Genomic DNA, 12,639 nt, shown 5'->3' with positions numbered 1-12,639 from the left:
AAAATACAAGCGAAGTTTAGGCTTTTAAGAGGATATCATAGAATCATGGAATGGTTTGGGTTGGAAGGGAACTTCAATCTCATCTAGTTGCAACCCCCTGCCATGGGCAGGGACACCTTCCACTAGATCAGGTTGCTCCAAGCCCCACCCAACCTGGCCTTGAACACTGCCAGGGATGGGGCACCCACAGCCTCTCTGGGCAACCTGTGCCAGTGCCTCACCATCCTTACAGCAAGTAATTTCTTCCTAATATGAAATCTAAATCTACAGTGTATCATAATCATGTATCATTATCACAAACAGTAGCTAACTTCTTGAAATACATACATTTAGCTGTAAATCATGTTGTCAGGAAAATGCAGAAACGGAGAAGCATGGCTGACAGTCTCACTACCAGCAGCAACACCACCACCTGAGGCGGTGCAGGGCCCAACCACACCGGGCTGAGCCCCCGCCAGTAAGCTGAGGGTCGAGCCGCAGGCCTCTGCCCTTGCCAAGTCACACAATGCCGCTTCTTTGAAAGGCAGAATCCACCAAGGTCACAACAACCATGCTGCTCACTGCGGGCCGGCACCCAGAGCCCTCCCCGGCATCACCAAGCCCCGCTCACATCACCACCGGCATGCCCCGCCCAACGGCGCCCCGCACCTTCCAGAAGGTTCCCCAGCATGCTGCGTGCCGGGGCCGGCGGCGGCGACGCCTCGTGGCGGCTGAGTCACGCTCACGGAGCGGGCAGGGGGTCTGCGCAGCGCCCACCTACGAGACTGGCTCCGGCGCAAGGATCATGCCATGCAGCGTCGCGCAAGCAAGAGCGGGCACAAAGAAACCAGGCAGCCCTGCCTCACAGCCCAAGGGCAGGCAGCCGCCTGGAAACGCGGCGGGGTGTTGGCTCCTTGGGTTTTGCGTGTCCCTACGAGTTTCTGCTCCAGTTGTTGCCAGAGAAAAGGCTTTGCTGTGCTGATGCTCATGTTTTTGCAACACTGTTAACCAGGTTAACCCGGAAAGCGTGACTAAGCTTTGCGCAGTCATATCTGCACTGTGCAGGAAACCTTGTGGTTAATTCATCCAAATTCTGATTCTCATCTTCTACTGTTTTTACATTATTACCAACTTTTACGTTCTCTGCATATGTCACATACAATTTTGCCTCATTTTACCTTGACTTTTACCTCAACTGTTACCCGTTTCTTTCACAAAACCTGACCACTATTTTCCCAGTAATACTTAGAACTGTGATTGCCAGAGTGGCTACAAAGAAATTCAGGACCCCAAAAAAGATCATTAGGCAGTGTTAACTGAAGCACTGTGTGTGGCTTCTAGGCAAGATCAAAAGCAGCCCCCAAAAATGCAGCTTTTCAGCCAAGCATTTCATCAGACTTGCAGACACCTGCAAATCAGTTACACTAGGAAGCCTGTGGACTAACAAAAGACAAAGCTTAGTAATACAATACAATGCAATTTGATCTGAATAATTTAGGCGCTGAAGCAAATATTTTGAGACCTCGGCTGTTTACTTTCCTGAGTGAGAAATTACCCAGACTTGGAGTCATAAACCCACTGAGGAAAACAAACAAACAAACAAAAAACCTCAACAAATGAGTAAGCACTTGTGTGTTAGACTTTGCTATCTAAATTCTCTCACATTCCAAGGCACTGAACACCCACAAGGGAAGGAAGGCAGGAGATTTTCCACTTTTTTCTTCATATGACATGGGACTCAACAAAGAGATCAGCAGGATTAATGGACAGCATTAGTGTTGGCGGCTGTTTGTTTCTTGAACATTTGACTTTGTTACTTTGGGAAAGTCAGTTTTCCCAAAAGGAACTACAAGTATCATCAATGTTGGTTCACAGTAATATAAATGAGTCCTAATTTCCTCAGTGTCATCCAGAGGTCATACTGAGAATAAGGTCTTACTGTCATCAGTTTGAACCAACTGGAGAAAATAATACTGAATGGGTTATTGGCTTTTCTTCACTTGATTAAGAACTCAAGTTGAGCTATTGTGACGCAGTTTGTTCTTTAGAAGGATGGACAATGCGTCTATTTTTGTATGTTGTTCTGAACTACCTGAGGGCGCAGTTTTTGGAGACATGCACTTCCCTAGCCACTGTTTTTTAAAAGATAGTACTCCTATCTCCTCTCACATTAGTACTGAGCAGAAACCTTTCTTTTTCAAAGATACTGATTTAATGACAGTGTGTGTGCTTTTTAACTTTTTTTTTTCATTATCTGACTCTCTAAATCATATGCTGAGTTTTATTTCATTATATAAATTTACCCTGCATTTGTTTCAGCCTGGTGGTTGTCCATCAGAAGTCTGCAGATCTGTCAGCAGTAGTGCCAGATCCTACTACAACTACCCCTAATGGATCAACCTGCAAACTCTTAATCCTGCTGTTTTTCTCACTGAAAGCAGGAAGATTACTTGAGCGTAAGACATCTCAGGAAGGTTACAGGGACAAACTGTTCATTCTAATCCCTAAATATGAAGGTTTCATGACTGTTTTCAGTTCTGAGGTGAACTTTCTGTTGTTGGTTTGCTTTTTTGTTTCTTATCTCAGCTTTGTGAAATTACAGTACTAGAAAGATGAAGGTAAGAGGAAAGCAAATAGTTTTTAATAGGAATCAGTACAAATTGTAATCTGCTTTTGGTTCATTTTGGCATTGGGTGTACCCAATTTGTAACGCATTTCTTTTACTAGAATGAAGATATGAGTCTCTTATTATCCCTAAAATAATAGGACACAGAAATTACCAAAAATGCTATTGATCTCATGTAGGAATTTGTAGTGTTGTTCATGTGTGGAGATTGAAGGTCAGTGAAAGAAGGGCCTTTGTGAAAACGGCACCTACAGAAACCCACTGTTGAGCTGAGTCATGCTGGGGTGGGTGGCAGGAGGACAGACATGCCCCATCACACCTCTTCCCCAGACTGAAGAAGCAGCTTGCACCAGCAGAGCTGTGAGCAGTGGGCAGGAGGAGAGCCATCCTGTGACAGCGGCAGGGCTGTGCCAACAAAAAATGTTCTGGCTATCGCATAGGCTGAATCATAGAATCATAGAATAGTCAGGGTTGGAAAGGAGCTTAAAATCATCTAGTTCCAACCCCCCTGCCATGGCATTATTTAGGTTGGAAAAGACCCTTGCATCCACCTGTTCACCCAGCACTGCCAAGGCCACCACTTAAACCATGTCCCTAAGTGCCCCATCTACATGTCTTTTAAACCCCTCCAGGGATGGTGATGACTCCACTTCCCTGGGAAGCCTGTTCCAGTGCTTGACAACCCTTGTGGTGAAGAAAATTTTTCTAATATGCAACCTAAACCTCTCCTCATGCAACCTGAGACTGTTTCCTCTTGTCCTATGTACTTCGGAGAACAGACTGACACCCATCTTGCTGCTGTCTCCTACAAACTGGTTCTCTGACTATCCATAGAAGTACTGACAATAGGTCTTTGCTTATTCTTAGGCAGGTTACTACACTGCTAACTTGACAGGAGTTTCCCCTAGGTAAGGCCTAAACAAGAATCTCAGCATTTGACTCAGAAATCACACCTCTTGTAGCCTGTGTATGTGCATATGCCTAATTCCTCTTTCCAAGCACAGGGCTCTACAAGAGTGCAAACTCCCCCACTACCTAACAGATATGGACTATTTGCAGAATTCCATATTACAGAATTCCAGAGTTTCTCCCTTTTCTCTTTGTAGTGAATTAGGCAGTTACACATTTTTGGTCCACCTGAAATTTTTGAAACAAGTCCTTTTTTTCCCATTTTAGTTCAGTCTCTTCAAACACATCACCCTCTACTTCTCAAGCTTTGCTGCAGTTAAGGCTGAACAATAGGCATCTAAGTTACAAAATCCCATGTATTTTTAACACCTCTTCTGATGTTGTTTGTGTTGGGGTGTCTTTGAGGAACCAGGTAATGTCAGGACTGACCTGCAGGAACAGATGGCTTTTTCCAGTAACCAGAATGGAACTCTGCAAGAATTGATGCAGGGAAGGCTGAAAGTGAGATACTTACATTAATTTGAACACTGATTCTGGAAAGGATACAATCAGTACTTCCCTCACTCCTGCATGTAAGAAAATGCAGTATTTTTTGTTCTTTAGACTTTCTGAAATGTTTTTCTTGCCTATTTTTGGTACTTCTATTGCCTTTTTGGTGAATGAAATATTTTTTCTTCTTGTTCCTTCTTCAGATGTACATTTTGCAGAAGTGCTTCATTTTTACAGGTAACACTCTGTTAATGCCCTATCAGCCTCTCCATTGCATCTGCTCTGTGGATCACTCTCTGTAGAGTTCTATAAAGAAGTCAGTATTCAGTTTCCACCTTTCTTGGAGGAAAGTTGCCCCTCACAAGAAGCAGACATTTTAGTGTGCGTAGCTGGTAATAAAACATCTCAGGAATTTCAGCTGCCATTTCTGCCTCAGAGGCAAGAAAGATACCTTTAGGAAGGCAGCAGAAGTGAGTGTGATATCTGGTTTGAGCGAGAGGAATGCCAGCAACCCATATGGCTGCATCTGATGTTTGCCAGTTTATTAATAAAAATGAAACTTGGTAAGAATGCAACTTAGTAAGAACGAAACAAAGATCTTTTGATATTTGGTTGGCTGGAAAATCTTATGACAGAGCTCAGAGCTGCCTCTCCGTGCAGGAACTCACAGCTGTCTTCCTCCTGAGAAGAAACCGCCGAGTGAATGAGGATGCAAGATCCTGCAGAGCGTATGTGACTGCATTAATTCGAGAAAGGCGATGAGTCTTCATAGAAGGAAGCACCAAGCCTTGCAGCCATGCAGCCGCTAACCTTACCCGTGCATCGACCCTTTCCTCTTCTCAGCTGACTGGAGAGAGATGAGAGGCCGGGGGGGGGGGGGGGAAGGCAGGTGCAGGCTGCTCTCGCCCTCCGGCTCCGCTCTCTGTAGCCGGCCTTGGAGCCTTGCGCCCTCCGCCGCGGCGGACAGGGCTGCCCCCGTCAATGGGGCAGCCCCATGGGGCATAGCGCTCCTCTGCACCGCCTGTCTCCAGGCGTAGCCCCTGCTCCCTCCTCTCGCCGAGGTGAAGAGCGCGGTTTGTCGCTGTCGGGGCGGGGGGGCTTGTTTTTTTGTTTCCTGCCCCATCGCATTTTTATGATCACGAAGAGGAAGAAGCATTCAGGTCACCCGGAGAACTGCTCGTCCGGCAGCCCGCACACAAGGGCTCCTTTGACCGCCAGCAACTCCGCTCGGCGGCGGCAGCAGCAGGCAGCCGGAGCGAGGAGCCCTCCAGTCTTTGATGTCCCGGCGATGCCGGCGCTCCGCACCACCGCCCGCGGGCGGGCCGGGCTCTGAGCTCCGCCGGCGGCCGCCCGGCGCCCCGCCAGCCTAGCCTGCGCGCCGCCTTCCCCCGGGACCCGCGGGCGCTGTCCCGCCGGTTCGGGGCGCCCCCCGCCGCCTCCGCCCGGCGCCGGGCGGGGATGTGCGTGGCGGCCCCGGGGCCGGATCCCTCCGAGAGCCGGTCGGTAAGTAAGGGGACAGCGGCTGGGGGGAGCGGGGCGGGCGCCGCGGCGGGACGGATGGATGGACTGATGGATGGACGGACGGGCGCACGGGTCACTGCCCCAGCCGTCCTGCGGGGATTTCTGGCCGCCCCTCAGTCTCCCCAGCGTGCGTGCTCCGGGTACCGGGAAGCCGGCTGTCGGGGCGACGTGCCGTCGGGCCGTGCTCAGCAGTGGTCGCGTCTCCTTCAGCGACTCAACGAGCTAGGCGCTCGCCTCGTGCCCTGCGCCGGCCCGGTGGGGCCAAAACCTCCGGCGCCCCCCCGGCGCGGCCCGGCCACTGCAGCCAGCGGCGTGCCCGGCCCGCGGCCCCTCCCCGCCCAGGGCTGCCCCGGCCCACCGAGCCCGCGACGCCACCCAGCGGGGCAGAGCCCAGCGCGGGGCCACTGTGGAGCGGCACCGAGCCGCCGCTGTCGCCCGCGCTGAGGCTTCGCGCCCTGCCCGCCGCCCTGCGGGACAGCGGTCGGAGGAGCCAGCCCGCCGCTGGGCCGCCTGCCCTGGCGCCCCGGGGAGCTCCTCAGCCGTCCCTGCGGCTGTGCCCCTCGAGTTCCCCGCCTAGGGGCAGCTCATTCTCCTAGCACATGCTACACAAGTTCTTAACCCCAAAAGTATTCTCGGGACGTGCTAGGTTTTCTGTAGAGATTACACTGAGAACCAAGGAAGCTGCAACTCAATTTTTAACATATAAATCCCCAAACGAAAAGCTAATGGGTTAACTCCATGTAATACCGAAACCAGAACAGTCAAAGGAATTTCAGCTGTCTGTTGTACCTAAGCTTGGTAGGGAGAGTGAAGAGAATCACCAAAGCACTAAGAGAAATGTAAGGAATATATACCTAGGTGTACATCCCTTAGCATCATTATACATGTTCTTATACATATTATTCTTATAAATATTATTCTTACACTTCTGCTATGCTTGCAATTAGCATATGAAGAGGCTTATACCTGGTGTTCATTAATGCCGATGCGGTAAATTCTTTAAATAACTAGAAGTAAAAATTAGTCAGTGGGATGTCTTTAAACATGAGGAACACTCCTGGGGGAACAGAAAGATTAGCTCACTTGGAAAAACTTAGCTGATTGTAAAAAACGTATTTGCACATGAAAGGTACGGTGTTTCTGGCTGCTCTGAACTGTGGTTTCAGTGCTCCAAAGACACGGACAGAATCAGAAAATCAGTATCTTTTCTTAAATTAGGGTCCAAGTATTCAGGGGGTTCTGGGCCCTGGTCAGTGTTTAGTCCATATAACTAACATCTTCTGATTAATAAGACTGGAAGTAAGGAGGGTGTAATGATCGATTTGCTTTATTATTACCTGTGAATTCATAGCTCAGTTAATAGAAGGCAAATTTCTTCGCATGGCTTTCTTTTACATGGTTGTGTGAGATTCCAGTCCACTGTCTTAAAAAACACTTGCTCATCTGACCAAAACCCTATTATTCTGAGACAAAAAGCAGCTCAGGAAGCACATGAAAGCAACTGCAGTGGTCCCTGTGGGGTTAGAAAGGAAGAAGCTGGGCAGACCTTGTGGGATTACAGCCTCCTGCTCCACACAAGACCTGTGATTCTGGCACTGCCAGTCACTTCCTGCATTGTGATGTCCAGGGAATGGTGACAAAAGGGATGTGAGACACACTGAAATGAAATGTTCTCTTACTCATTTAGAGAAACAGCATTAGTGTGATGGTAGTGTCCAAGCATCCACTGAGACAGGTGTTGCGTAAATACATGGAACATAGAATCTCTGTTTACTTAGGTCCATAATACCAAGTTACTTGACATCTTTATTTTATTAAAAAACATACATGCTGTAGCAGCATGTTTTTGCAGTGGAGGAGCTGGCATTCTAGGCGAGGTGGACATCAAAGAGGAGATTACCAGAAAGTAGGGAACACAAATTGGGCAGAAACAAGGTCCAGAGGAAAATCAGAGACTGAAATCTGAAAGATTGTAGCAGCTTGAGGAGACAAAGATGAATATAAGCAAACAGTACAGTTAAAACCAGTTTAAAATAATCAAGTTCAAGTCTCAGACTTGAATCGATGCAGAAGCTGAGCAGAGTTCCCTTACTGCTGTTATGGTGATCTACTGAGTGGGGAAGGAAGGGTGTCATGAGTGCAAGAGGACATGAATGCCCTGAACTGCAGTGCTGGTTGACCTTCTTGTGGGGTGTCTGGTGAATGCAGGTATTGCCATTATTTATCCCAGTGGACTTCTGTTCTTCCCCATTGAATGGAAAGGGTATGTACTCTTATTTGTGGATGTAAAGATCCCTAGGAAATGCCGTGCACAGAAACTGTTGAGTTTTCATTGTGAAATACTGAAAAATACATTGCTGTATGTATTAGGGATTTGAATCTCTGTCAGCAAAGGAAGGTCTCACCCTAAATGAGTGGGAGCAGCTGAAGAGAGAGCACAGAACTGTAGGACAACAGTACTGCAAACGGTGGCTGTTACCTCTAAAAAGCATCAGAAATACAATCCCAAAATTTGTGGCATACACATTCCAGGAGTGACCATGAGTCCATTCACACTCCTGCCAGTTCTGCATGTATGTGTTGTAGCTGCTCCTAATTTACAGTGTTCTAAGCTCAAAAGAGAGGCTTGGTCATGCTTCTTTAAAAATTACTGTGAAGACTGTCTTCTGTGTGAATTTGACAAGCTCCCTGCAGAGTCTCTCTTTTTTTCTTTTTCTTCACTGTTTTACAGACAGCTGCAGAGCTGTAGTCAAGAATTGCTTACATAATGTTTTAAGGAATGACAGCTAAGCACAATGGCATATTTTGACCTTTGGCATTAGATAAGTAATTGGCAGATTAAGTTAATTTTTATTCAAGCAGGGAGATTTGCTTTCTGCTTGCTTGTGAACTCCTGTACCATCATACACGACCGAACCACACGGGTAAGTTTTAAAAATAGATTTTGGGTTGTTTGCCTTCTTTTTCTATTTGGTGGCCTCTTCATGCAAAGGAAGACCACTCTTCTGTTTTCTTTAAGTGACAAGCAGCACATGGCACGTACTTGTTGTGTGCATGTACGTGAGAGAAGGACAGAATTTTTAATTTCATGACTGACATACTAGTAGCATTACACATAATCTGAAAACTCACCTAGAAAACATCTTTGTTATTATGCAGTTGAGGAGCCAGTTTCAAGACCTACAACTCTGTGTAAGTTCTCCAGCGACATTTCCCTTTTCCTTTTCAGACGCTGGGTTATGGGCAAGTCAGAAAGCCAGATGGATATAACTGAAATGAATACTCCAAAACCAAAGAAGAAACTGCGATGGAGTGGCCTGGAAATAGGACTAGCTGTTGTCGTGATTCTGCTAACTATTGTAGCGATCACAATGATAGTTCTGTATGCAACATACGATGGTGAGTACACATAAACTCTCTTTGAATGTATAAATACATAAGAATATAAAAGTATCTCAAGAAATTACAAAAAAAAAACCAACAAAACCAGAATCCAGTTTTTAGTATATAGTAAGAAAACCCCTTCAGTTGCACTATTTTAAAATTGTATTAGAAAAGACTGTGTTGCGTGGTGTATATATAGCTGCAGTACATAAACCATTCAGAAAATAAAATAACAAGGTCAGCTCAGTATTTTTTGCTTGATAACAGAAAACTCTCTTATCCAGTGTATCAAATTCGATGATTAATAGGTGTTACATCATAACCATATTTCATATGTATGTCACTAGACCGCATGACCCAAGTATCTGAAATGTAAAGCTGCATCCACACTTACTATAGCTGGACACTGACACAAAACTGCTTCTTTCCAACAGGAACCCTTTAAATTCATGGGGTTCACATAAAGTTCTGGTAAACACAAAAAATCTGCTTTTTCTGATTCAGCAATTCTGTTTGTAATTAATACTTCAGTAAGCAAAAAGCTCTACAAAATACAACACTGCTGAAGAAAACCAAACTGCAGTGTGTCCTCAATATTCCTGTATATGCATGAAAATTCTGTTTTTTCCTTCAACAGGCTACTGGAGGGAGGACACTCAGTGAGTGTAGCCATACTAAGAAGTTTTGTGATTCAACAGCCATACTAAAATATTAAAAAGTAATTCCATTCAGGGGTAAATATCTTTCCCTGACAATTCTGGGGAAAGATAATACAAAGAAGCTAAAATTTCCGTTTGGGGTCAAACAAGAATGTTTCCTTAGATTGGAAATGAAATGCTTTGTTTCAGTTTAAAGTACTTAATAATTTTGCTTGAACTTTTTTTTGCTTAAACAGTTTATTCAATTATGGAATGGAAAATACCATTCTGAAATGAAAAATAAAAAAGTTGTACTTCTAAAGTCTCAAAAGGAAACATTTTCATTTCCTGAACCTTGTATTTTGTTTAAAAGACTTCAGAGTGAATGTCTCAGAATTTTCATATATTTCGTTTGGAATCTTCTTGTCATTGTTAAGGTATTGCTAAATTCAGACTGACTTTGCAGCTTTCAGTCCCTAAACTTCTTCTTTGTTATAAAAATAGCATTTTGCCCATGTCTGCTTGATTGATAGAATATTTTCCTATGACTACAGAAATTCCGCATTATGAGTGACTAGCACTGAATGACCCTAAAGGGATGAAGATAAAGGTATTTTTAGAGCCTGATCCTATAAATATTCATTTGCTGAGTGTAAGGTGTCCATTCATCTTTATCTTACTGTACCCTGCAATTAAATGCAATCCCAAAGTGACTGTCAATGAATACAGTACTCACAGACTATGTTGACATTAAATAAAAAGTTAAGAATATGATTGTATTCTCTTTTAGATGGGGTTTGCAAGACATCAGACTGTGTAAAGTCAGGTAAGAATGAAAATGTCTGCATGCTTGCAAGAAAAAGCGTATGTAATCTAAGTACAGTCCTGAGGAATCCAAGGTACCCACCACCTCATGGGAGGCTTCCAAAAGGCTTTGATTAGTAGGCCCAATTTATATTTGCAGACTCGCCAGAAACTGCATAAAAGGTCATTTTACTGGTTCACTTCCTTCTGTGGGACTACTCATTTTAGGCCTCGTTTTAGAGTAGTCAAAGTAGGGAGGGTGGTTGCCGCACACCCCAGTCCTGCTGGAGTCACCCACCGGTGAGGCCACAAGGCAGTCCATTATCTCAGTAGCTGCATGTTGTTGTAGCACAATCTGAGTATTTTACAGGATTTATTTATCTCTATTACTGTCTTTTAGGTACCCTTCCAAGGTGCTTTCCTGACAGCATGAAAGCTCATGCTGTGGTTTGAAAAAATATCAAATTAGTTATCTACTTGATTTCTTTTAATCTCTGAAGATGCTAATTTTCAGCTAAATAGAGATATCAAGTTCAGCTTGACTTTGTAACGATGAGAAGCAGTAGAAAGAAGGCCAAGCAGTAGAAGGTCTGGAGAAAGGAGGCATAATGTAAACTGAAGATCTAGCAAGAAGTGACTCAATGAATTAAGCAGAATAGTTTTTTATGCTTCCATTAAAAGACTTAACAGCATGCAGATATTTAAGGGAATAAATAAACATTCTTACTGAATCATAGAGTCTCAATACAGAAGTAAAATTGTGAAAGGATTACAGTAAGAATATTGATGGGGAAAAATGGCAGACTTACAATATTATGTAATAGCGTGAAGAAGGGGCATTTTTAAAAACTATAAAGTGCCACAATTCAACAGAGGTAATAATGAAATACAGAATGAGAAAAAACATCCCTGAAACAGAAATGTACAATGTGGTTCTAATGTCATAACCTCTTTTCCTTTTTCATTAAGTACAGCTTTATTTTATTCACACATTTATCTCATCTGTTCTTTATTCTACACATTGTCTAGTTCAAACACTGAAAGAATTAAGTCCTAAAAAATGGTGAGAATTCAGTCTCAAAACATGTAAAATGCCAGAGTAATGCTATCATTGTGTCCTATCGAAGTGTTTTCTACTGGCAGGAAAACAAGCTCATTGACATCGTAGAGCTTTTCTGTAATCCACATTCTGCTGTCCCTACATAGGACACAACAACTGATCCACTGCAAACAGGGGGACTACTCTTGTGAGTAAACGCTATGATGTGTGCAAGAACTGTACACTTCAGTCTGGAACACATAAAATTTGCAACTGTGCAAAGATAGCTTTTATATTTTACCAGGTGTTAATATTTGGCATTTCCATACTATCCTGTAAGAGTCCTCAGAGGCAGTCAGTGAATCTGATAAAATTATAATCTTTAAAATTAAGTTTTAGCTGTAGGGCTATAGTTCAAATAAAATCTAAACAGATGCAAAAGCAATGACGTTGAAGTGGAACACTTACTTGTGACCACATTATGAAGTGCAGCATCAGTATGCATTTCTGCCTAGCAAGGGTCAATTACCAGATGCAGCTAAAAATCTGTGCGGTCTATGGGACTGTTGTAGCAATGAAACCTCACCATGCAGGAAGCAGTTAAGATCAGGGAGCCCCCATGCGAAGTTTGGATGGGCTAGCCATTACAGAACTGTCAGTTCCAAATACTGCATGTTTGTAAATGATTTAGAATGGATAGCTCTAAGCAAAGTTGGGAGTGACCAGTTTGAATTTAAAATTGTTATGGATTAACTGAGCCACGATTTCCATGTCCCACCATGGTGTAATGGATTTAAGGCAGAAATCTCTATAGAAGTGTTCGGCCTTTTCCGCACTTATGTATCCATTAAATGAAATATAGTCAGATTATGAAGAGGGGTTGGTAGGGATGTAATCACCTAGAAGATTTGCTCGATTAGGTGGTTTCTAGACTGAGCAAGTTCTCAGCTTCAGAAGCAGAACCCGGCGAACCAGAAGCCCAGAGTGGTTAGTTGGTTTCTGCTCAGGCCTTCAGTGCTCCCAAGAGCATCAAGAATAGTTTAAAGAGTTTGTCAGAATTATATAATTTAGCAACAAAATAAATTAATATTTTAAAATGCAATGTACAGTCCTTAAACCAGACAAACTGTATTATTGTGATTAGTCTACAGGTTTAACATTACTTCAAATCAGGATTTTGTCACAGTTCGAACTTTAATTTGGCAGTTTCTTGCATACCATGCAGGATAACATCTGGGAAAAGTTGAATA

At 44.0% G+C, this 12,639-nt stretch overlaps 1 protein-coding gene across 2 annotated transcripts in view; it reads left to right on the top strand.

The window, feature by feature from the left end:
* The first annotated feature begins 4,963 nt into the window (after positions 1–4,963).
* The window catches only part of MME (membrane metalloendopeptidase), a 45,689-nt gene continuing 38,013 nt past the window's right edge, over positions 4,964–12,639 (top strand). Inside the window, exons 1-3 of one of the 2 annotated variants that reach the window (XM_057421695.1) lie at positions 4,964–5,506; positions 8,754–8,923; positions 10,337–10,372. In XM_057421695.1, coding sequence (XP_057277678.1) covers positions 8,764–8,923; positions 10,337–10,372 — 196 coding nt within the window. In that variant the 5' untranslated portion in view covers positions 4,964–5,506; positions 8,754–8,763. Of the gene's footprint in view, positions 5,507–8,269; positions 8,449–8,753; positions 8,924–10,336; positions 10,373–12,639 lie in introns of those variants that run through there. The other variant, XM_057421694.1, reaches the window with a different exon arrangement.

Source organism: Pezoporus wallicus, unplaced genomic scaffold (genome assembly GCF_028554395.1).
Source record: "Pezoporus wallicus isolate ANWC-B61680 ecotype Strahan unplaced genomic scaffold, APGP_CSIRO_Pwel_v1 scaffold_7402, whole genome shotgun sequence".
Taxonomy (NCBI): Eukaryota; Metazoa; Chordata; class Aves; order Psittaciformes; family Psittacidae; genus Pezoporus; species Pezoporus wallicus.
The sequence above is the reverse complement of the archived record's forward strand: the minus strand, read 5'-3'. Positions and strand labels throughout refer to the sequence as shown.